The sequence below is a fragment of the Anopheles stephensi genome, chromosome 2 (genome assembly GCF_013141755.1).
Source record: "Anopheles stephensi strain Indian chromosome 2, UCI_ANSTEP_V1.0, whole genome shotgun sequence".
Taxonomy (NCBI): domain Eukaryota; kingdom Metazoa; phylum Arthropoda; class Insecta; order Diptera; family Culicidae; genus Anopheles; species Anopheles stephensi.
The window spans coordinates 23,727,622-23,753,973 of record NC_050202.1 but is presented as its reverse complement, the minus strand read 5'-3'; the positions used below and the strand labels follow the sequence as shown (position 1 = coordinate 23,753,973).

The following is a 26,352-nucleotide window of genomic DNA, read 5'->3' as shown; positions in this document are numbered from 1 at the left end:
TCGGGACACAAATAAAAAAAGCTTTTTGGGGGAAAAAAATAATTCTTCAACATTCTAATGTAAAGAACGACCTGCCCAACAGCAAGCCCAATACCATGCGCAAAAAGCTAGAAATTCATTCTACCCTTAACCATTTCCTTCCACGGTCCATTCATCCCTTCCACCATTTCCACGATCGACCATTTTCTCAATTCTCTTTTCATTCGCTCTTTTCATTCATACGCTTCTCCCATTCATTCGCTGCCACTACCGCACGGGTACGTGTTGGACGGCCGTGCTTGTGCCGTACATCGCCGCATCGAGTGTTCATTTCGTATCGAACCGTCAAGCTGGTAGGGTGTGTTCCGTACGTCGTCGCTGTCCGTGGGTCGTCGCGTCGATCTCTTAACTACCAAACAACGCACACACACACACACAGCAATCGTGCTTTGTGTCGGTGTAGCTTCTTGTGCGATTGTTTCGCCGGAGTGTTTCTTTTCCGAAAAGTGAAGAATTCCAACGGAAGCAAAATTGTGAAAAACGTGAAATTTCCCGGTGAAAAATCGTGTTAACGTGTTTGTTTTTTGTGCAAAAGAAAGGAAGGTAAAAAAAAGAGGCAAAAATCGAAGCGCATTCTACCCGGCATTCAACGGCTTTTAACCCTCTCGCAAGTGAAGCAACAAAAAACCAACCCCACGCAGCACACATACCGAAAAAGCGGTCACTGTGCATGTGCATAGCGAGCGTTGTGTATGTGTGTGTGTATTTTGTATGTGAGTGGGGGGTTCGTGTGAGTGTCGCGCCGTTTTTTTTACGTAAGTGCATTATTTTACCCCTGCCGAAGAAGTTGAGCGGTAGAGTAATGGCGGCAGTGTGCAGCGGCGGTAAAGCGAAAGAAAATTGAAAGAGTGAAGCCGAGCACTTCGAAAAGGGGACGTATTTATTACGTCCGGAAAACGTAAAACCGCAAAACCCCCGTAAAGAGGTGAAAACGTAAAAAAAGAAGAGCAACAAAAAAAAGTGTTCGTGGTGCCGTGACCAGGAGTCGGTGTGTCAGTGGTTGCAACGGGACGTCGCCCGTCTTGAAAGTGCTGGTGCGTTTGTTAATTTTCCACCCAGTGTGGTCAAGTGAATAAAGCGAGTGAGAGAGAGAGAGAGTAGTGTACGAAGGGCAGTTCAACGTTCAAATGTCAATATTTGTCAGTGATTGATGGGAGCAGCAGCAGTTTAAATAAATCCAAGTGGAAGAAAAATCAGTGCATTCCGCGGCGGGTTTGCAATATGACGTCCGTGCGGATGACGGCGTCGTCTACGGTTCGCAGTGCACCGATCGGTCTGCTCCGATGATGATGATAATTGCGAAGTAAGTGTCTCTACACCACCTCAAACAGCAACAACGAGCTCTGCGCGAGCCGTCCAACCGACGCAATGATCGATCGACTCCCCGAGTCAGTCGTTCCGTCTTCGATCATCCGTGGTACAAGCAAGAACTGATAAGCGGGGGGACGTGTTGATTCATGCGGCGCATAAGCGACATCCGTGTGTTACCAACAATTTCGTGGTCTCTTTGGCAGAGCTTTGCACCAACGATTAATCACTGGTGCTGTGCGAGTGAATCACCTGTTTGTAGAGTGTGATGTACCAAGTGAGGGACAGGCCCCAAAAAAAACTAGAACATCCGGGCGAGGGCGCACTAAAATTTGACGCACCGCCTTTCTGCCCTGGAAAACAATCCTAGCCGGGGAGATGCTATAAAACAACGGCACAATGGTGATATTCACCTCCCCCCAAACCATTCACAAACAGTGCCGTGCGGTGCCTTTTACGACGATAACCAGTTGACCCAGAGACATCACAACTGCTGCGACTGCTGCACGCCCGTCGTGTGGTTTTAAATAAGCTTTTATTTGGTTCGTTTATTTCTCGCCAAGTCTGCGAGATAAAACTGGCCCCATCGAGTTTATGATGATCCCTTGCGGGAAATTCGAGTGCGTACCGAGACTCTCCAACATTTTTGTGTACTCCGTTTTTCTCTCTGTGCATCTGTGCGTGTGTGCGTGTGTGTCCGTACGTCTATAAAGCGCCATTTGTGGAATTCCAGCGCCCTAAGAGGAAGTCTCAATTGATGGTTTTCTGTTCTGCGTTCGGAAAGCATTCCGCCATAAGTGCTCAGCTTTTTTGGGAACTCGAGAAGAACCTCAAAACCAAACCACATCATCGCGCACCGAAACCAACCACCCTTTTTTATATTTTCCCAACCAAGTTTGTGTGTGTGCTGTGAAGTGGCCAGAGAAAAGCCTTCGAGCGGTCTGGACCCAGCTCTTTCCGGTGTATATGACCATGGGAGCGAAAGCTGGTGGAATATATGATTCATAGGAAAATTAGACTCATCACGCACTCGCGCACGCATGCTGTGGAGGTGGTTTATTCTTTTGGTTTGTTCTCCCCCCACACACACACACACACACACACACACACACACACACACACACACACACACACACACACACACACACACACACACACACACACACACACACACACACACACACACACACACACACACACAAAAACGGTAGACAACAGTTGGCCCATTCCAAACAGAGTGCCCTTGGTGGATTTTGGGATCCGCGGCGCTTCTTCACGGCGCGCTCTCACTCTCTCTGGAGGCGAAGATATTCGTTTGTGATGTGAAATTTATGGAAATCGTGATTGAAACTGTACTGGTGCTAGGCGAAAAGGGGTTTAATGTCAACCATAAATTCCCCAACCAATCATTACCGAGGTCTACGACTCCATGTGACACAGACGCACTTTTGATGGGGGGAGGACGGTTAATAATATTTATTACCAAATAACCGATCCACGCGCACGTATGAGCTTCACGGCCAATATCTGGAGGTCTCGTCTGCATGCTTGTTTTCCGGTTGGAGGGTCGTCCGCGATAGGGAATCCGCGCGCACGCACTAACGCTAATTCGTGATCAGCTTTTTCGAACCTCTCGCTCCCAGTGGTGGTCAGCTGTCGGCACATAAATTCTTTCGATCTGTACGCTGTCACCGCAACATTGCGTGTTTTTGGATTATTAAAAATAGATCTCTTCTTGGTGTTTGTCCATTCGGCGACGACACGTCGTTGTTGTCACCGTTGTTATTGTTGCCCGCTCTTTTTGCTCTGTGAATGTTTGACAGATTCTGAGCGGAGCGAAACATCCGTCGAATCCTTCAAAAACAACGTCCCGCAGGGTTGGTGGTTAATTAATTCTAAACCCACCATCAGCACCGACACCGCATGGGAGCTTGATTTTCGATTCCGTCCGGTTACGATCCGATCGGATCCCATCACTCATACGCCAAAAAGGGCGGCAAAGAACAAAACCGGCCCGGCGTTCGTGCGATTGTCCATCATACATTCAGTGATCAGTTTCCGTACGGCGTTCTTTGACAGCCCTCCATTAGAAGTGCGTTTTTACGATGGTGTCTCGCCGGTTTGCACGATCGCTCTCAAATCACCGTCCCGTTGTGCTTCGCCCGTTGTGGTAAATATTTACACGATCTTCGAACTTGGCTGCGATGCATCTGCGGCTGGCACACGATGCACCACCATATGGTAATGGTGGTATTTAGCTTCTGGTGTATAGCCTGTAAGTAGCCCGTAAGATGGCATTTGTTTCTTCCACCGAAAGTGATCTAAATCATGCGCTTCCGCTCCTTGACGGGGCCGGGTGTCGGATGACACGCACGGTACGGAGGATGTCAAGTGGTACAGCGCGCTGGTAAGGGTGTTTTGTGAAGAGGAAAAAAAGGCCCCCGAAACGCATTACACAAATTGCTGTCTTGTAAAGCTGTGTTTTTCTTTCCATTTTACTGTGATATGGGTGAGTTCCCGGGATGATCTAGTGCCTAGCTTCCAGGAACGGTTATGCATGTTGCCTAACATAACTTCACTTCCTGTGCGTGCTCTTGCATTCGATCACCGCATCAAATCGAATGTGTGATCTTTGGCATGAGCTTGCGATAGTTTGCAAGTAACAAAAAACCCCGCAAAGAAAAGAAAATCTGCCACCTTTACGGTACCTTACCTGTTCGGCATCTAGACTAGATCCTTCCAGGAACTGGATCTACCGCATTCTATCAATCGCAAAAAAGGCTCACCGAAAATGGCCCCCAATAAAACCTTAATGGTCCGGGACCCTAAAACCGATCGTTTTGCCCACCCAGTGTTTGTTTTACGCTACGGGGTCGATCGATGACGAGGAATCGATCGGACCGGGAGCAGACGATAAAAAAAGTTAGCCAGAAAGGGCCCAGCTGGACGGGGATCGTCTTTGCTCTCTTGGACGGTTTATCGCGTCAAAACCAACGTCAGCTGGTAGAAGCAAATCCGCCACCAGTAGCCGTGCTTGGATGAGTTTTTGATCGAGTGTAAGATATGTGGTCTGGCGCTCTCGCCTTAGCCCTCGTGGTGTTCAATTTCACACCAATTCCCGATCGCAGCATCAGCAGCAGCTGTCGGAGATCTGCGTGCAAAATGATTTTGATGAAACAAGACTCGGAACGGAAGCCGGTGCGAGATCGTAAAGCGTTGTAGTGCGCTCGGCCCAAGAGTTCTCTAGTCCACACAGGCCATTTAATGAGCGGGGCCCGCACCAGCGGCTCCAAATATTTACCCACAACATTTCAACTCACATTTTTCCTTTACATGTTCATTTTTGGGATGATTATTTTCGCCGCTTTTATTACCGCTGCATATGAAACATTATCCTGCCGGTTTGGAGGGATTGCCTTTTTTGTTGTTGAATTCTTACTCCAGCAACTGTTCAGGTGGTGGATGTTCCGAACGCGCACCGATTTAATTTGAAGACGCATGGACGTGTGTGGAAGGAAGACGAAGAAGCTGGCGTCATTTAATACCACATTTTATGCGTCGCGGCATTCGGACGAGTCGGCTTAGCCGGTGCCAACTTCCAGGCTTTGGCCGTGCGGTCTGTCTGGGATCGCTCCGGTGCACGAGCTTGAAGTCTGTGGCTGCCAGAAACGCGATGGAAGTGGATTGGATTTCAACCAAGATTTTTCTCTTCCTGCCTGTTGTTGGTTTCATCTCCGTTTTTTTTTTCATCTTTTTGTACCAGCTTCCAGCTTCTCATCAGAAGCTGTGCAGACACACATCGGAGAATTCCGAAGAAGTGGAGGGAAATAATTTTGGGTTTTCTCTGTCTAAATCTTCGTGCGATGGATGCGAAGAGCAGGCAAAGAAGGTGCTGTCGCTCTAGCCCCGACGTCGTCTTCCCACGCAGGCGGGTGGTTTTCTTGCTGCTCGAGCTTCTTTTCGCCGAGCAATACAGAGAGAAAACATATTTGTACGGATCTAACCAAATCTAACCGAAAAGCCAAGCGCACGATTTGAGTCGTCCGTTCTTCTGCCGTTGTGCTTATCTACCATTCGTTCGTTTTTTTCTTTTCTCTCGGAATGTTCCAAATGGTTGGAGTAAGTCCGATAACTCACCGGACACCATTACAAGCGGCCCACGTGTGACTCACTCGCAGTCGAATCGATCGAACCTCAAACAATCGAACGTATGCGTCTCTATTAGCTCTGGACCGATGGATCCGTGGCGGGGCGAGTGATAATTATTGATAGAATGTGGTCATAAAACCTAAACCCACGGGTCCATCTTCATCCGGCATGACACATTCCGCTAGTCTTTAATCGGGCCTGCGAGTGTCGTCTTTGGTTGAGGAGCAAGTTTTCTTTCAATTTAATAGGATAATTTCATAATCTGTCGGTCCATGTTCTGTTTCTCTCCTAAGGATGCAGAGAGAAATTGGTTTCACGCTTTTGATGCGCCGAGGGACAACAAATGCAGTTATTAAACTGCGAAGATAAATTGTTACCCGCCGGGAATTCAATGGGTTTTTTTACCCCCTATCCCAAAAAGGGGTACGTGTACATACAGAGAAGAGTCCTTTTTACCTTCTGCTAGGGCTAGAACCACTCCTCCTTTAAGGTTGGGATAGGTTTTCGATCGTAATTAAACGATTCATTCTCAAGCTGCTGCTACTTCCATTTCGACTGCTTCGATCGTTTCCATTCGAAGTATAAATCATCTGAATCCCCTGTTTTCTATAATTCTTGCTCGGGCTAGACTGGCTGGAGAATGAAAACATTTTTGGAAATTTGAGCCACTCGGCTTCGCTCGCCGAGAAGCTGATTGTTTACGATCGGGATGGTGCGAGAAGGCGATTGGATTCATTAATGCGAGCCACACAAACATACACGACCCGCCTGTTCCCTTGTTTCAGATTGTATTGCCTGGGAGTAGACAATTTATGAGGACTGTTTGGACTTTTTAATGAACAAAGCTGTAAAAGTTCCTTTGGTTTACTTTGGTTGAGGGCTTAAAATATCTTCTGTATTTCTGTAACAGACTTATATCATCAAAGAAGTTTTACTCATACAACCTTAATCAACTCTCTCACTGAAGTCACTGGAATAAGAATAATCTTGGAGGTTTGGCATTTTTATGATATCTCCGTAAAGCAATTTGAGTAATTCATAGAAAACACTAGATTTCATCCGAGAAAATACCTCAGTCATGGAATTTAATTTGCTCGCTTTCGAGAAACCTCAATATCCTCAAAGCGCAAAAATGACTGACTCGTCTAGACAAAAAAGACCTCAGCACATCGGTGTGTTTTCCTAACAGAACCCGATTGTTATTCCAACGGGATAATGGCGTACCTTTTCGTCCCGATATTGGCAAATAGCATATAATCCCAAGTCCTCGTCATCAGGACTCCTCCCAATCGATTGCCCAAGGAATGTCACTCAATACCCCCCGACCCGTGGATTGTTTTGCTTGGTAATAACTTTCCACAAAAACATATTTTGACACAAAGCCTCTTTGCTAGGGTCTCACCAGGGGGGGGTGATTTGATCTTACCATGTTTTGCCAACGAAGGAAACATAAATCGAATGTCATCCCTTTCCTAACATACCTTTTTTCTGCAGTTGCTACAATTTTACTTGCCCAGATGCCTGCACATGATGAAAAGGTGTGACAACATTCCCAAACCGGCCCCAGACCGAACATCCTCATTGTCCGGAATGTTGGACTATTAGGGTTTTATTTTTCCAAAAACTAGCAAATACAAACACACAAGAATAACTTTTGCCAGTCCCACTTTCCTAGAGGTTTGTAAAGCAAATGGATTTTCATTCAACGAATAAGGGTTACTTTGGTGATTGCTGCAACACGCAACACGGAAAACCCCGGTGCAAAGTCTTAGACAAGAATTTATGGGACACAATCAAACCGGCCTAACAGCACCCAGGCAAAGCAATTTTATTAATGTCTATCACTTTCCACTGCGTTTATGACTCTCGTTTTTGCTCATCCTCTTGCTTCATGATTTTCCAGCCAAAACTAAAAGTGGGAGGATTTGTTTGGCGAAAAACATGCAAGCGGGCAGAGGACAAAACAATCCAGCCAGATTCATCTACCTTCAGCCGTTTGTTTTCCTTTCCCATTTGTCTGCTCAAGATGGAATGATAGTTCTCCTGTAGTTTGTAGCACAATTTCTACAAACATTTCAAAGCGAATGATCGATGCAGTTTTGTGCGTTGCATTGACGGTAGGGATTCCAGGTAGGGAACATGGGACTGAAGGAAAGATGCAAGACCCTTAGAAACAGGCGGGATGTTTCGGATTACCTTTCGCAGGTCAAATCCCGCACCGCTGGGCTCTCGGAGGCTTTTCGGGAGTCCCTTTTATTCTCGATTGGTGGTCAATCGGCGAGGAAATGTGTTTTTTTTTCTTCTTTCGGTTTCGGGGTCCATAATCACGAAACACGATCTCCTTCCCAATCAGGGCGAGGTGGATGATGATGATGATGATGTTTGTTGTGGATAAGATATGTTTGTGCGTAGAGATTCTTCCAGGAATGAAAGCTTTCTTTTTTTTGTTTTGGATATCGAACCCGAAACGAAAAATTGGAAAGATGAAAATAAGACCAATATATCTAGCTCACCGGAACCTGCTTCATTTCATTCTCTTTTTTTTTATTCTCCCTATTTGGAAGAATATGTTGCTGAAACACCAGCATAAAATCGGTTTCCGAGAGCATCCTCCGCCATCTTCCACCGTCATCATCACGCCTAAACAAAATCAGCAAACCGTAGCAAATTCCCGAAAGTGGATCGATTTCAAGATTTAATTTCAAAATTCTGACGAAAAATGACAAGCATTAAAATCCGCACATCTTATTAAGCACACCTTCGCACCGGTCGTTATCGCACGCATGGGGTGCACATTAGCTTGGCTGACGACGGGCTGACATAGGCGAAAGAATGCTTCAAGGTAATACCACATTCTGGAATTGAAATATTCGCACATACCTGAAGCTGTACGAAGGCTCTGCGGTTTCCACGTCTGTGGGAGGATGCGTTGCGATTCCGGGCCGCAAAGGTGTTGTTGTGTATGAAATGCTCCTAAACGGCCTTGTATTCCCTGCCACTTCAGAAACGAGCGCGTAAAAAAGAAAAAACCGCCGCGTGCGAAAGCTGAGCGCGGTGAATATATTGAATTTTGGGTAGCGCAAGTGAATCTTCCCGAACTCGGGCGCCATTATATTAGCAATTCAAATGCACCACAGAAGAACCGCGGGCGAAAAATCCGTTTCCATTCGGCTGGGGGGAAATTCGTGGAACTGGTGGTGTTGTAAAAAAAAAGGAAGCAGAAAGGTGTGGATTGCGCGAATATTGCTGAGGAGGGAAAATATTTGAGCATCCTGAGTTTTTTTCCTTTTTTTCTTTCGTTGGATGCTCGCATTTGCACGATCACGATAATCGATCTGCTGACGTGTGTGCGTAATGGATGCGTTGAATATTATATCAGCAGCAGAAGTAGGATGCGCCGGTAATGTGGGTACTTTCGTTTCCCGATGTCTCTGGTGTGAGGCTTTCATTTTATTTATTGTTTTAATTCCCTTTCATATGAGGAAAACGGCTTCTTTTATGGGATTTTTTGTGTCTGATGAATTTTGGAAGAATTTTATGATAGAACTGGACAATTTTTTTTTTCGCTCACAATAATGTACAGTGAAGAGGTCCCACCTCCTTTAATATTTTTAATCCATTAAACGCGAATATTTTCTCATAACGTTGTTTTTGAATATTGTTTTTATTACTAAGGCTCAGAGTTTCACATATTATAGTATTTAATTTCACAACACTATGATGTTTTATTTGCGGCTCATAGTATACAACATGCACGTAGTCCCACCAATAAAGACAAGGGTCCTATGCACTTTATAGTAATAAAGAGATATGAAATATATAATTTAACCTTATATGACTCAAGGATGTTATTCAATATAGCATTTGGCTCACAATATAGTATCGTCATCTAGTCCCATCATAACATTTTTGTTTGTTTCTCAAAAAATTTTATAATCGTCATCGTGATTCGCAATTCTAACGTAACTTTCCAACTCTTTCTTTACTTACAGTTTCCTCGAAAGTGCCTTCAATGTGCGGCAAACATCCACAACAACTACAGTTGTACTTCAACCTTCCCGTCAAGGTTTCTTCGTGTGTGCTTAATCGTATGGGGTTCGTCGTATCCTCCCCAAACCTCCAAAGAGCAAGCGTTTAGACAAGAGAAACGGTGTTTTATCGTTTATTAATACGTTCGTGCGTGCGTTGGGTGTGTGATAGCCAAAACGCAAAATAACAACAACAACAACAACAACAAAGCTAAACCATGTGCTGCCTAACCAAAGTGTTGATCGGGATCGTCGGCTTCCTGTCGGCGGTGGCCGCCGCCGCCCACTGGGACCATGCGGTCGACCTGGACGAGAACTATCGGCTGCTGTGGAGCATCAGCCAGCAGGACATCACGTTCGAGGTGCAGGCCCGGACGCACGGCTACGTCGGGCTCGGGTTCTCCACCGACGGTACCATCTACGGTGCGGATGTTGTCATCGGGTGGGTCGAGAATGGGCAGGTTCACTTCCAGGTAAGAGACAAGCGCCTACTCAAATTTGTTTTCTGGCGACCGAGCTGTTGTTTGGGGAGCCGGCGTTTTTCGATTTCTTTGCCTAATCCAATCGTTATATTGAGCGTGCGTGACTGACGCGACAAATCGTGGTTCGATCATGCGTTAAAGTCTTTTGTTCCCGTTCGATGAACATCGTGCTGACGGGGATCGTCTGCGAGCTCGTGTGTGTGTGTGTACGACGATCATCTCGCAGTCTCTAATAGTGGATCATCAGATTATTTGAGGCGATATTGATGGCAGACACGAAGAACCTCATAAATCATACCGATGAGCCGTGGGACAGATAAAAGTGGGAGTGGATTTTCAAGACAAACAGACTCGTTTGTGATACAAAACAAACAGAACTATGTGTCTGTTTGCCTGTAGTCACATTCTATCGCACTGTACGATCGCACTGCGACGGAAGTTGAGTTGAGCTCTAATGAGCGCTAAGGTTTTTGGGCTTTTGCAAAAGCGAACCATCAGAGTATCGGCCATTTTCCCAGCTCGTTGAAAGCAGAATGAATGCATTCATAAAATCTTATGATTCTATTATTCTGTTTTGCCTACGCGTCCATACGCGTCCGCTGGCACCATGGGATCTGCCCCTCCGCTTTCCTGGCTTGTTTATAATTTAATTAATGTTATTAATGAGTGACGATAAATTTTCCCACTTTTCTTACCACGCGGTGAAGTGGTTTCGTTGTGAATGAGATGGGGGGGGGGGGGTGGGTTGTTTTTTTCTTCCTGTCTTATCCGCCGAGAGGATAATTCTTCCCTGTGATCTTTCGTTTGAACTCGTTTTGGTGATACTTTTTTGTCTGTGCTGTTATGCTTGGTGTGTGTGCGCTGGAAGAAAGCAATTCAGTGCGCGATCTTGGTTCGCTGATAAGCAAATACTCGCCGCCGGAATGAGAGAATGCTTGAGGAGAAGCAAAAACAAAACCTGTGGAAAAAGAATTATAATATGTAGCAGCAGGAAGGAAGCTGGGGCAAAAAAACAGAGAGTCGTGGTACAAGGTTTTTTTCTGTTTCGTTTGGGTATTTCTATGTCTCAGCATCTTTCAAAACGATAAGCATCATCACCATGTTGCTCCACGTTGTGCGCGGGAATCATAATTAGTGGGTGGTTGTGTTCGGGAATCTCCCTCGAAGCTACGGGTAGGGACAGCCGAGGATGTGGAGCGGTTGATGAACAACATCACAAAGACACGCACATAAACTCGGTGGAAATGTATGTGTCCGTCCGACGAATCGAGCACCACCGTTTCGTTTGAAGATCGGGGGAAAAAAAGTGCATCAGATAAGGAACGGCTGACGAGTGGAAGCATTTGTCCAGTGTGCAATTTTTGCTCCAAGGGTGCCTCAGAGCTTAAATATATAGAGCACTTGATGAGACAGGCAAAAATATAAATGTTCAAACGATTCTGGACCAAAAACTTAAAGTTGAGAATAGCTTGGGAAATGTTGGGCAGGCTCCTAATTTTAGCCCAATGCTCCATAGCAATTCATTTAGAATCGAGTCTCATCAGCATTTGTTGTTTATTGTGTCTTTAAATATTTCATTTGACTCAAATAGTCCGGGAAAAGGACATCAAATACGAATGCTGCCAATTGTCACGTAATAAGGTATGAAAAATCGTGCCCATCCAATGTCTCTTTTGGATTTGAATTTAAAAAGGGGAATGAGACAATATTCTTGGTCGAAGTCTCAATAATAAATTGCTTGATGAGATCTGGACCGATACTTAAAGCTCTTAATAGCTTGAGAACTGCATTTGTTGGTTAGCTGATATTGGCTTCACGGTAGCTAATTGAACTCAATGTTTCTCCAAAATATTCGATCTTTTATCTGGAATCTTGAGCACTGTCCTCAGAAGAGACCTCCGACAAATTCCTGCCCATATGAAATAAATGTCATTCATTTTCTGCAAAGTCCCTCGAATGTTTATTACCTTCTTGCAATGTTTATCACTCTGTAGGTGACCATTTACTCTTGTTGTTGCTAATTATCGTGGTCAAAAGCAAAAACCCACCCAGCAGCACTCCCACAATGAAGTGCCAAACTGTTGGACGCCATTGCTTTTTCCGTGCCGTGGTGAGTGATTAAATCCTCCCCCTGCGTGAAAACACATTCCTATGGACGGTGGTTGGCCGCGTTAGAAAAAAAAAGCTGCTTATGCATAAAACAAACCTAACCGTTATTGGGGGGAAAGAACGAGCAAGGCAACGCACTGGACGCATAACTCGGCACGTTGGTTATGCAAATTCGGTTACTTATCACAGCGGCAAGTGTCTGTTCGGCTGTGCGTCCAAAAATGGCTTCCTGGCAGTCTTGCCTTGATATCAACAACAAACCGAAACAGGAACTGTTTCTACCTTCAATGGGCGTGGAAAACCTGGATTTTGGTGCTTTCTGGAGGGAAGAATACATAAACCGCGTATGTTTTTCCACTTTGGTGGAGGGTAAATAATGAAAAAAAAAATGGTAACTCCTCTCCGGGGCTGCATAAATTACCGTCCATCACACCTGGACGGGCTGGAAAACTTACCTTCCACAAGACGCGCACCCTGTGTGCGTGTGTGTGTGTGGCTCGTTAGTGTTGATGATTTAAATGGCAGAATTGAGCGTCGTTCCTTGGTTCGTATCTGACTCGACCGATCGTAACGTCGTCATGTTTAACGCCGCCATGTGAAGCGAACACCCTGAAGCGTCTGGTGGTGAGGATGAGGCAAACAAGGAGGTTGCGTTCTGACGTCAGGAGATGGGCAACAACTGATTGTTTTCTGGTGCGCTGAATGATGAAGGTTGTGTGGAGTGTGTGGTGATTTGAATCAATTTTTGAAACCATCTCCAACCAAACCACCACCGCCAAGTTTTGGCTTTCGGGTTCGCTGAGCGCGTTCCCTGAGCTCCGATAGCGGAACTGAAGCCGTAGATATAGATAAAGTGTCTTGATTGGTGGCAATCATTTCTTTTTGGGAGCACGGCATCGGGCTACCCCCCATCGAGCGTGCAGTTGTGTGTCGAAACGGTTTTTGAAATTCTTGCCCAGCTTTCGTGCTCCCAAACGTCCGAGGCAGGATCGGACATCGCCGAGAACTCGTTCGATGAAAACCCCGTTTTGTTTTTTTGTTTGGTTGTCGACTGGAAGATGCTGGGTCGCCGATGGAGAGACATAAAAATGATATCATATTAGTAGAGCAGCGAGAGAGAGAGAGAGAGAGAGAGAGCGAGGTTCCAGCGGGGTTTCGGAGTTTTGTATAGCCCGATCCCGTTGACTTCAAACGTCAAATTGTGCTGCTTTGAATGGTTGGCCTTCGAGACACGTTAGACCGATCTTCGTCGTTTTACTTAGCAGATGAGCTGCTCTAGTTATGAGCTGCTCTAGTCCAAACTGGAGAACAAACAAACAGGTTAGGTTTTATGGTTTCTTTTACTTTCGGGAACGGGTGGCCCACATACGTAAGTTATGACGATGTAATTGAAGCTGAAGGGAGTATCAGTTGAGTTGATTAAAATCAATTTGTTTTGATTTGAGGGTCGTGTGACCCAGGGTCTGTGTGTGTGTGTGTCGTCTGCTTTCATTTTCGGGTGAGTTAGGAGTGGTTCTTCACATTCCAAAATGGGGAACGAATTTCTTCATTTTACATTCAAAGCCCCCTCCCTGAAACGCTTGATTAATGTGCTCCAATCTAGAGCGCGGAGCAGACTGCAATGGTTTGATGGTGTAACCGGAATTCAACGAAACGTTTGTACGAATGAAGTGGTGTTCCCCATCTGGCGTGTAGTGCAATGTTTGCGAGGTAATCCTTCAAAAAGCATGGCGGCAGTATGGTTCTGTTGGGTTCTAACGCCACCAAGCTCCAACAGGATCCAACCCGCAGACTAGAGAAGACCGATGGGGAGCCATTTATATTTTGCTGTGCTCGCTCGCTCGCTCGCTCTCACAGCTCTCCAACGTCCAACGCATCTCTTCTCCAGGAGCAAGCATTGGGCAATTGGGAGACTTCTTTCGTTGCAGTGGTCACCGGTATGCCAGCTCCGTTGCAAAAAAAAAACCCCCAGACTCCAGGAAAGTGAAGGAATAGTGTGGGGTGAAATTAATATGAGCAGATTTGCGCTTCATGTTCCGGGCAGCCCTGTATCGGAAGCTTTGCAAGATTAAAAGCAGGCTCCGTTTGATGCAATTGAACGCATCATGGCGATCAACCAGGTTTGCTGGAAAGGGGAAAGGATAGACAACCCACACCACCGGTCATAACAATCACATTACACCAGTACCGGTACCTGCCAGTTGGGTACCAGAACTCGATGGGAACATTCCATCCGAACCTTCAGGACGACACCTGCTTTACACGTTTTAAAAACAATTTAATATCCGCATATCCGTACCGCTTGCTGCAAAGCGTCGGAGGATGTTGGTGTTTGCTGGACGTCGGGATAAACAAATCTTTCTTTGCTGTTCCCGGAGCTGGTGCAGTGCGTGCCTCCATTGTTTCGGTATCGGTATGTCTGGCTCTCTGCACACAACAAAAACCGCAAACCACCAGGTCTGGATGCTTTCCGGCATCATTCGCTTTATCATCTGGAGCATTTTCGAGCTGTTGGCCTGTAGACGGTCGGTCGGTTGGTCGGTGTGTTGCTTTAAGCAGCTGCGTCCTTTTTGGAACAGTAGACGAGTTTCGGGAGGGAAGAAAAAACTCGCAAAAAAAAGGATATTGCAGGGCTACAACATCCAAGTCAACCAGACAACGACGAGAACGAGCGTGTAGGTAGGTGGGGGGGTAGGGTAGCCTTACGGCTATTCGCTTCCCGGCTGATAAATGTAATATGCAAATGCGAAAGACTCCTTTGCTAAAGCCCGGGCACTAGTGAAGTTTGCTCAGAGTTGCCTAGTCTAACTCTTTCCAACGTGAGCTGGACGCTCTTAGGATGCGTTAAAATGTCCCCATCTTCATGATGCCATTATCCTGGAATATGGATGTCAACTTTCCGTAGACCAACGCTCCGAGAATTGACGAGTGCAAAAACGGGGGTGATTGACGCCAGATATTGGACAATTCCGTGCGGCGACGTGCCTTAGGTTGACCGTGTCCTCCGACGCAGCCAGGAGTTCCCAGAGGCTAAATCAGCTGAATGTCCAATTTCCATCCTTTCCCAGCGTACATCCCGGGGACGGTTACGTGCGGTCGCTCTCTAATGGCCATTTCGTCTGGTAACGCTGACATCGTTAGTTCCCAGACATTGGCCGGGGTGCGGATGTGCATAGCCATTATCAGGAGTTCTCCAGACAGTTTTGCCCTGTTGCAGTTCTCGAAACAAGCACACACACACACACACGAAAAATGGGTGGAACACGGCTGAAACGCCCACTTAAAATGGCTAGAAATTCCACATCGCTCTTCGCACGAAAACAAAAACGTGCATAAACGCATAAACGTCACAATGTTTTGGGCCGCTGAGGGGATTTGGGATATGGCTGAGATGGCCGCAGAAGGAAAGAAAAGGTTTTTATTTCCTTCGCTTGCAAAGAATACTCATTTCCCAATGATAAAGATTTATGATTTGCTTACCTTACCTTTCGACCGCCCAACCATTTCCGGGGCCTGCCTTTGGGACGATCGTTTTGGGCAGAAAGGATCGCTTCTTCGGTTGTGTTAAAGTTTTTGCAAAAAGCGTCCGTAGAAACTTTGTCGAAAAACTGATTCAGTATTTTCTGTTCAACGTTCTCTCTTGCCTCCTTGAAAAGAGGGCGGATAAAGCATAGCTGGATGATAAGTTTGGACGCAAAGCCAGAAGACACGCACCTTCGTACAGCTTTTTTTTTGCTTCTTCTACGGGTAAACGTAGGACGAACGGCACTCTAAACATTAATTGGTAGGAGGAACTCAACTTTCGGATTTTGACTTATCGGGGGGTTTTTGGCTGAAGTTCTTCGGAAATTCCAATTTCCTTGCCGACTTTTATTGCAGCAGTTCAGGGCAAACAGGGCCCCTCAAACAAACTGACTCACACAAACGCAGAGAGATCCCCATAATGCAAATTATGGCTTCGGTCACTAATTTGAATGATTTATCACTCCGGTTCCGTTGGACGGTACGATACGCAAAGCGAATTTTCTGGAAGCAGAGCATTTACGGCGTGGGGTGAGGAGTTTGGGTCATCTCCATTAGGCCGACGGATCCCTCGCACGCACTCGTGTGGAATTGAGTAGCGTTTGTTGCTACCGAAATCCTCGGACTGGAATCCCTCAAATAATGCTTTTTATAATGCGAGCAAAACTTTTCCCGTTTGGAAACTCATTCACTTGGAACGGTATTATGACCTTCAGTAGGGCAGCCAGCCAAACAACAACGAAGAAAAAAACAAATTTCTCAGACGACAACTCAATCAAGTGGTCAAGAAATAGGAGATGCGTTCTCCAGCGCTCGGATCACATCTCAAATGACCCGGAAAAGCGCTGCGAACATATCGCACCTGGACAGATCATCGCACCGAACTTCGACGATCGAACCCTTGTGACTGAAGTGTGTTACTGGATGGCATTAGCATTTAGATTGAGTTGAAGGTTTTTGCCCTGATGACACCGAAACCCCTTCAGGGGGAGCTACACCGTTTTGGGGTTGGAAGAATGGAGTATACACCAGGAATTCAATTGCTAAAGTCATTTTGAATCGAAATTACTTGGGCAACAAGTTTTCGCTAGCAGCCCCCGCTACCGAGAGATATTAAGAAGGAAGTTATTCTGATGACACTTTCGTCGGCGCTCGTGCAAAGGTTAATCCAACACGCAATGATCCGTCAAAAGTTGGAACTTTTTGATCTGGGACGAAGTTTTACTCTGTCCAGACATCCGGAGCTCGTCCGAGAACCCGAGAAAGGGTTTTTTTGTTGTTGTCTATTGGCATTATGCTCTCCCTCTGGCGTCCAGATGAGTGGCTGTTTATGGTTCTCCCCTGCCCGTGGACCGGTTTTGGAACGAGCTGCACAAAATGTCGCTGACTCGTTGTTATTCGGTGGCGAACTGTTACTCCGGTGCTTGCAGTTTTGCAGGCACACAAACACCCGTGATAGATTGCGGAACGAGCGAAGAATGTATCTGCCAGCTCCGATTCCAATATCGGCAATCCTGCAGTGAAGTTACAGCATACTGCACTTCAGCAACCGGCGTCGCACAAACCTTTGCTGGAACCAGCTGGACAATGTTCGGCGATGCTCGCCGTACTTTGGTAGCAAAAACATATTTTGTCTTTGTGCGCTTTGTTCGCAATGAATGTGTAATCACAACATCCCGATCAAGTTACCCTGATGGCGGACAAACAAAATCCCCCCTGGCGGGAGAGTCATAATAATTTGGTCCACAATGAAAGCACCGGGGGCAGAAGCAGAGAGATCAAAACAGAGGTGAAGCAAACACACATCATACACACTGGTTCGTTTCTCTGGTGTCGTAAAAGAGCTGGGGCAAAGGAGCTGGGCGAGATGGGTATAAATGGGCAAAGTTTTCCCGTTTTGCCTGGTGCTACTGGTTTGCTGGAAAAGGGGAGCGTATAAGTGTGTGTGTGTATGTAGTTAGGCAAGAAAAATAACCTACCAGAAGCTCTGATATTCTTCTGCATTATAAGAATCTTCGCTTGTATTTTTTTCCTTCCCTGTCCACGGCTTTCCCTGATCACTCGCTGGAGCATGTGTGTGCACGGTCATAATAATCATAACCTTCGTCGTCGTCGTCGTCGTCTTCGTCTGGCAATCGAGTTCGACATCCTATGTGTGTGCCGGGCACCATATGTCGGCGGAGTATAATATCATCCCGACCCGTTCCCATAATGATGATGACGCCTCTCTATATCTGTGTGTGTGTGTGGCAATGATAGGGCTTTGGTTTTATGCTCCCGCCGTCCCTTGCTTGCAATTGCAAAGTCAGCACGTCGAGTATTAGCCCTCTCATTTGTAAGATTTTGGCAATAACAAAGGAAAGGGATTTGTGTTTTGCGCTTTTTTTTGCTAGGTCGATTTACACCACCAACTTTGGTAGTTTTGTAGAGTTTTTATTAATTAGTTAACATTCTCGCGGAGAAGATGAAATGTTTGAGGATTAGACTACCCTCACTAGTTGGTGCATGTAAGGTGGCGCCAAGAAAGTTTTGTGCCGCGTCACCCATTGCGTCGTACGTAGCGCCGTACTTTCGCCAATTTAGGTGTTTGGGGAGATCTGTTTTTTTTTGCTTCCTCCCATTTTCCAAAGCAAATTGCTCACATTACATTTAATTCACTTTGCATCTTAGCGAGCGTGGTAGCCAGAGTAGGAGACGGTCGTTCCCGGTGTACACAATGCAGGGTGTAGTTATTTTCTTCCCCTCCCTCATCATTACTTGTAGTCTGCAGTTTTTGCCTGTGAGAACTCGACGAGTGGAACGGGATCCAAATAGGATATGTGAGTGTGTGTGTGTGCCCATTATAATGTCCCGCATGGAGATCTTGAGTAGCCCAAGATCATGCGTAAGATGCAGCGAGCTGCAACCCCACAGCCCACTGTAGGCAGGCCACTTAAAGCTTGACGAGAAGAAGAATAATTGCTTTTAATTAACATTGCTTCATGTGCTTCTTTCTACGCGCGGGCCACAACACGAGTAGGACCCAGTGGTTTTCGCTTCCACTGAGGTCCGTTGATTGGCGATCGTAATGAAATGCCTGGGCAGAGATCGGGTGAAGCAGCGGGCACAAATAATCTGAATTTCAGTAAAGCAACGTAACATTAAATTGAAATATTTGTACCTCTTCCAAGGTTCGGCGAGAGTAAAGCGAGTGCTGGAGAACCGACTGTTGAAGGCAGAAGATCGAACTGTTTAAAGTGCATTTTTGGAGAAGGAACGAATAGAGCGTGAGAACGAGACGTTATCTTTGGGTGTTGGTGTTGGATGGGTCCTTGCGAGCGATGACTCACGCGCTGAGGATACAGTTCTGTCGGACGGTGGACCGAGTTTATCGGGGTGACGGTTTTAGGATTCCTTCAAGATTTACGCTCAATTAACCTCTGCCGCTGGTCGTTTACGATAGGAACGATGCACGATGTTGTTGTTGTTGTTGCGTTCCGTTTTTTTGGAATTCTTTTGTCGGTGTCCTTTTATGTACATTCCACCCCGACGAGGACTTCGCTGAAGTTCCTTGTGGATGGTGGAATTTTTGTTCTTCGCTTTCTACGGACAACTTCCCGAGACATCAGACGCAAACGACTAGATTGAATAAGAAAACATGAATGTCTTCTAATTTTTAAGCGATGATTGATTGAACCTACACCATCTCATCATGGGTGCATAAATATACACAAGAGTTGCAAAAACTGTCCCGTCACTATCCCGCGACCGAACGTCGTCCAAGGACTAGTTCGATATTTGCACGAAGGCACGAACTTTTGCTGACGTAAAACAAACCACCACCGGAAGCACATGTGGAGCGTTGAATGCTGAGGGCGCCCCAAGTGACTTGACACATTCCCGTACCAAAAAAAAAAGGTCGAACTTTGACACCGATCGGTGTCGCAAACATCAAATATTCCAACCCGCATTTTGGCTCGCCATCATTGCTACCACCCCGCGTGGTCAGCCGAGAGCCTGCAATGAAATGGAGCGGAAATTGATTTCAATCAATGGGTGATTGTTTTCTTCGGCGTCGTCCGGGCCCCTTCCAAAAACCCTGCAATCTTCCCATCCTCCCGTGATGGGATGATGGAAGAGAATAAAACCCGGAAGTCTGAAGATGCTTGACGCGCTAGAAACGCTAGGAAAGACCCACAGCGATACAGAGCGAACTCCCCAAGCGGAAGTAAAGCTGGGCCGATGAAAAGCCTCTTCTTTGTGCCCTTCCACAACCCTGGAGAAGTCTGCAGTTTTGCCTTTACCAGGAGGTGAAATTGATTCTTCGGCAACCGGGCAGCACCGCTCGGTAATCTTCGTCTGGGGGAATTAATTTTACTTTTCTGGGTCACACTCTACACACCTATAAAGCCGGGCTCGGGTGTGACCCAGCGAGACCTCTCTGTATGTCATTTTTTTCCCCCTTCGTGAGGGCTTTGCGGCGTCAGTCTGTAATCAAAAGTTGAATTATTTGCTTGTCTTCGAGGTTAGTGTTTTTTGACGAACTTTCACTCACACTCCGTGCCTGATGATAGGGTTACGAAAGGGGCTGGCTGGTTTCGAAACCACCACCCTCCTCTGCATAGGTGTATCATGTTGCCATGGGTGGTTTCGGGGTGGTGCTCCCAGCCTCGTACGTTGGTTTCGTTTCCCAACCGGTCCCATCGGGGGGCTGTAATTATCGGTGGAAATGGTTAACCTGGGTGAGGCAGCATCTTTTCACCTTATTCGTGTCCGTGTTTTTAATTAATCAAAAAATCAACGCAAACTGTTTTTGGCGCTAAACTCACTCGGCGGCGTACAGTGTTCGAAAGGAAGTGAAATTAGCCTACATTCTGGTTTCCCAACTTTTGCCAACCTCGAAAAAGACCAATTAATCTTATCCCTCTGCAAGTGGTGGTTTGATAAGCGGGGAAACTACTTGTGCGTGTGTGTGACTACGGGGACTATGTCTTTTTGAACCTGTTTTCTTGTTGGCTTCTAAGCCACAACTTCCGGACGAAGAGACAGTAAGGGAAAGAAAAATATTTTATTATCTCCTCAGCCGACATCTTGACGACTTGACCCGATGTCGAGCATGTCTTAGATGTATGCGGTCTAGGGTGACTTTTTTTTCTGTGCAGGTATTTCTGTCCCGTGCTGTGTGTCTCCCGATGCTGCCGAAGAATGTTGCCCTAGGATCAGGTTGAAACTCTCGGACGGCAAGTTAATTACTTTTTAATCCTTGTGATGTGTCTGTGACGTGTCGCCCCAAAAGCAGAGCACGCTGAGTGGCCCGCTTCTATTCTGAGATTCTCGGTCACTTGAACGCTCGGACGAGGGATCAATGGCTTTGGCAAAACAGACGCATTAGCGTGCGAGTAGGTTTTCGATTCGTCCGATTAATCACGCACCAAGATTCTGGGCCGTTGGTCGAGCAGTTTTGAAAGCAATAACGTGAAGTTGAGCTTACTGTGAACTTCAACCGCTAATGAGACGCTTATACATTCTCACCTTCTGAAGGGTGCAGCTAGGCAAAACCTGCCGCTATTGCAAATATTATCTCCCACGCTACTACACACCATCCGTTAAGGTGTGAAGTTGACCCTTTCGGGAATTCTGGTTCCTTTTCCCTATCTCAGCAGCAGCAACAAAAATTAGCACCCCCAAAAGGGTTCCTTACTCGACCGAATAAGGTTGTTCATTAGGGTGTGAAATAATTAACGCTTTTTTGCTTCTTGTGGATGACCACCTGTTTGAAGTTCGGAAGAGGTGACGACGAAGGTGTCCCCGCCTGATCGGTCACGGGGAGCACTGCTCCCGTTTGCTTAATTTTCATAATTTCTACCTCAAAAACTATACGGCGAAAAGGGGGATTGAGTTTGGTGTTTTAATTTATTCACCATGCTGTATTAAGCAATTCCTTCGGGCGCTTCAACCTTGCTCCAGCTTTAATGTGCCCAACACTAATCCTTTTTTCTTTCGTTCTTTCTTCCCCCATTTCATCACACAGGATCGACACTTTAAGCAAAACAGTAACGGTGAGCCACATGTGGACCTATCGCTGGATTACGTACTGCTGCTAGGGTACGAGAATGCAACCCACACCGTGTTGCGGTTCCGCCGGAAGCTCGATACTTGCGATACAGCCCAAGATGTCCCGATTACGGTAAGTGTAATGCTTGGGCGAACGAATAACGAAGCGGTGGAATAGAGAAATTTGTAAGGAATTTCTCAATGCCACGCGATGTATGCCGCGTGGAATTCTGACTTCGGGGAATTTGCATTAATTTGTCGCTTTTGTCCTCTTCGGACATTACGTTTACCTCCAAACGGGCGCTAGATAATGCTTCGAAGGAATTCTGGAGAATATGGAGAAGCAACCAAAAAAACAGAAAAATGGAGGAATAGTTGAAAGACATATCATTGGACATTCTACCGGCGGATGGCTAATTGTTATGCTGGTTATTACCTGAGCTTTATGACGTTGAATTATTGTTTGGTGGACGGTACGGCAAGCAAGCAAGAATAAATCTCATCCAAGACAACAAAGTGCGCGGTCGAGAGCAGGGCAGCGAAGAATTCCAATGTAACTTTAGCATTTTTTTTTTATTTTCTTTCTGCCATTGTTTCAAACGGTTTCCCCTCGGTCCAGGCAGTGTGTGCCTGGCGTCGGGACACTCCTCCTCCACTTGGCGTGATGATGAATTTATGCAAATGGCAAAAATTGCGCACTGTTATGAATGCAAATTCAAATTATAAAACGCTTAAGGGCCACTCCCGGCCGGCCGGTTCGAGCGCGTACGCTCGCGCTTGGTGTGATGGATGCATTGCAACATCAAACTTCTGGCCATTCATTCTTGGTGGACAGTTTGAACTTATCGTTTTACAGACACACAGCAATCGTGCATAGCAAAAAAAAAACTCCTCCGGTGCCATTTCGGAACCGCTAGAAGAATCATAAAATCCTCATCTGCAAATTCTCATACAGAAGAAAAAAAAAGATGGAATCCCATCCCATCCCATCCCCCAAATGTCTGAGACTCACTCAGCTCCATTGGTTCTGGTTCATTGGAGCCATATTTGGAACCCAGCTACTCGGTTCGTATCAAAGTAAAGGGGATTTAAATAAATTTACATTTGAATAAAGCCGATAATTGAAGCAGCATGTGTGGCGATGGGCCAACGCTAACGAAAGAGCAGAAGAGCACAGCTAGGTGATGAACTGGTAGCAGATGGCGCCAGCCGTTCGAGTGCCAGTTCATGAAAAATCTGTAACCCCGGTGCACTTTCGGGTTCGAAATGAAATATTAATCGTTTTGGGGCTATGTTTCTCTTGCTCTCTTTCACCAGAATGACACCATCCGTATCATCTACATGTACCACAACAACGAGCCGAGGAACGGGTCGCAGGCGATAGGCACGCTGCCCGATCCGACCGAAGCGTTTAAGGATTCTGTACCGATCTTTCTGACGCAACGTGTCAATCAGGTGCCGATCGAGCTGGACTCTCGGACGCGAACGATTGAGCTGAGAAACAAGGACGTTCCGATACCGCAGACGGACGATAATCTGCGCTGGTGCACGATGTACAAGTTGGACCAGTTCGTGCGGAAGCATCACGTGATTCGGGTAGGTTTTTGGGGCAATCCTTGGAGAGGGTGAATCTATCTCGAGCAGATGTTTAATTTATGTTTCGTAAATTCTATTCCTACAGTACGAACCAGTGATTGAGTCACGATCCAACATCCCACATCTGAGACACATCATCCTGTACGAGTGTCAGGGTTCAACGCCAGAGCTGGAGATCATGTCCAGAGAGTTTGGACGATCGTGTATGGAGGCAGAAAAGGAACTGCTGACCTGCAACTCGATCGTAGCAGCATGGTCCCGAGGTTCGGAGGTAAGTTTCACGTAACTTTGCATATTTTGTGACCAAGATTCTGAAAAAATGGTTGCACAGAAGCCAGTCAATCTTTGATAGAAAAAAGGTTCAATTTAAATGGGCTACAAGTCTTCAATCTCGAGAGCCAAACTGACTCACAAAAAATCAATCAGACAACACGTTTAAGCAGTTAATAATTGCTTCGCTTCTGACGCTCCAAACGCCCGTTAAAGTAACTGCAAGAAGATGTGGCGATTGATGTGGCTGAGCAACCCGCCTGCGGGTTTATGGTTGTGCAAGACACTTCACTTGCCTCTCGCTATGATTGAAGGACAGGCTTGTCTAGCATGAGCGCTGAAGGCGTCGTTTTTGTGACGTGCGAGGTGTGCCCCGTTATTGTGTCCAACATTGTAACTGACGATTTTTTCTGTGTTGTTTCTTTCGCCCTCCCTCCCTCTCCCTCTCTCTCGCAGGGTTTCACGTATCCGCTCGAGGCTGGCTATCCACTCGATTCGTACCAGGCCCGGTTCTACATGATGGAAACACACTACACCGGGTTCCAGAGTAATTCGGTCGACCTGACGCCACGCGTCGACAACTCTGGCCTTCGGCTGTACTACACCACCACGCTCCGTAAGCATGATGCCGGTGTGCTGTCCGTCGGCATGCAACCGAACTGGCGTCACATCATCCCACCCGGGCAGGATCGCGTCCTGTCCGAGGGCCACTGCATAGAGGAGTGCACGCAGCGAGCCTTTCCCCGGCCCGGCATCAACATCTTCGCGGTGATGATGCAAACGAACGGTATGGGACGGCAGATACGCTTCCGGCAGGTTCGGCAACGCGAGGAACTCACACCGATCGCACACGACGCAAACGTCGATGCGAACTACCAGGAGTACCGCCGGCTGCATACTCCCGTGAAAGCTCTGCCAGGTGATCGGTTGATCGCGGAATGTACGTACGATAGTACGGGCCGCAAACAGATCGCTCTCGGTGGATATTCGTCGCGCGATGAAACCTGCCTCGTGTTGAGCCTGTACTATCCGCGCCAGAAGGAGCTGACCTCGTGCCATTCGATACCGAGCCTGCCGACGGTGTTGCGGGCGGTCGGCATTAATGAGCTGGCGGCCGGAACGAATCCGATCCGGATTGCGTCGCCGCCGGAAATTGCTGGCATGACGCTCGAGGAACGGTTGCTAACGTACGATTGGCGCGTCAACTTCAACGACTTCCAGTACGTGGTGCGGAAGGGTGCGTTTAAGCCGCTGTGCTGGAGCGCTCGGAATACGCCCATTCCGGTAAGTTTGCTTAACGGATGAATAAATTAGAATCCTTTCCGTGCTGGTAGTAGCAGTAGTAGTTCGATCAAGCTGACCTCATTTTTGGCTGTAATGAATTTCCCAGAGCCCTTGCTTTATCCAAAAAATCTCCGGGATGCAGATCGGATCTGCTCGGTTGTAAAACTATCCCAACTTTCAATTTTCTACTCACCCGACGCCCGCTGTTCCTCGCCCTATTTCTGGCCCAAACGCAGGGGTTTAGAAGGGGAGGTTGTGATAGTACTTTATAAATCAATTTTATGCAAATATTGAGGTTGCCTCTCGATCGCTCTGTCGAGCCCTTTTTGAACCCCACGCTGGAGCATCAACTTCAACCTTTTCCATCGCTATAAAACCCTTCTTCCGGATGAGCTGTTGATTGGTCACCTTTACTAACGTGCCGCCTTCTTCCTTTCTCGCTTTCTCTCCTTCTCTCAGGGCACCGATAATGTGGATGCGTACGCACCGAACCTCACGAAAATCTGGCGTCCGATGGCAACGTGCAGCTTCAGCGGTGGCGGTACATCGGCCCACTCCGGGCTCGGTGGCAACAGTGGCGGTAGTTACAGCGTCAATCGGTTCGTTACTGAGCGTGACATCAGTCTCGACCGGCCGCTGGACGATGCGGACGATGACCGGTGGAACGTGATAGAGGGTGCGGCGCGCAGTAAATCCATCCGTAGCTCGGCACCATCGGCAAACCTGGCAAGCGGAGTAACGCTAGCGGTGGCCGTTTCGCGGCTAGTGCTGTTTGTGATCTTTCTCAACACGGTGAGGTTACTGTGAGGAGGAGGATGAGGTGAGGCAGGAGTAGCGTTACCGGACTGTAGGTGAGTGTGTGAACAACGTGATAAGGTGAATCCAGAAGCTGCCACCGTTTTGAGGTCGGGGAGAAATAGAGGGAGCCGTGTGCAGCACGTGATACTAAGACTGGGTCTAAATAGAAATTTGGGAAAGATTTACATTTGTACATAGTGTCAAGCTTTAGGGTGTAGTAATAGACCGTAGCTAGGTAGGTGTTCCGATTTCCTCCTCCCAGAGCAACCAGAGCTCCCTCACGCCCTTATCGAAGGGTCCAAAGGTGTGTGAAATCCTCCGATTTAAAACGCTCTATAGGAAAAGGAGAAAAAAAAACACACACAGAGCCACACAAATTCACTAGTCATTTTTGGGGTGTGGCACAGCATGGAGTAAAGATTCGGTGCCGAGGGAGGAGGGATGTTGAATAGTGCGTATTTAATTCAGGGATATGTAAATTGTCAATCTAGGGAAATGGAAGCAAACAAAGAAGAGCCAGTTTTCAGTTTAGTACCGTGAGGCGATGGAAGGACGAGTCTGATGAGATGGGAATTGAATTGCAGCTAGTGCACCTTGTACCAAGAGAGAGAAAGTGAAGAGGAACAGTTTTAAGTTTATTCGCAACGCTGTACATACTATCAATAGGACGAACCATATTGTAATAAATTGAAAATAAACTATTCAAAAATTGAAATTCATTTAAAAACCTAAAA

The 26,352-nt window shown here is 46.8% G+C and overlaps 1 protein-coding gene across 1 annotated transcript; it reads left to right on the top strand.

Moving 5' to 3' along the window:
- The first annotated feature begins 298 nt into the window (after nucleotides 1-298).
- LOC118507145 (MOXD1 homolog 2-like) lies at nucleotides 299-26,352 on the top strand. The gene is made up of 7 exons (XM_036045181.1): nucleotides 299-1,342; nucleotides 9,489-9,997; nucleotides 21,648-21,803; nucleotides 22,988-23,266; nucleotides 23,352-23,537; nucleotides 23,993-24,820; nucleotides 25,280-26,352. Exons 2-7 carry the CDS (start codon nucleotides 9,743-9,745, stop codon nucleotides 25,625-25,627), a joined length of 2,052 nt encoding a protein of 683 aa, XP_035901074.1. The 5' UTR covers nucleotides 299-1,342; nucleotides 9,489-9,742; the 3' UTR covers nucleotides 25,628-26,352.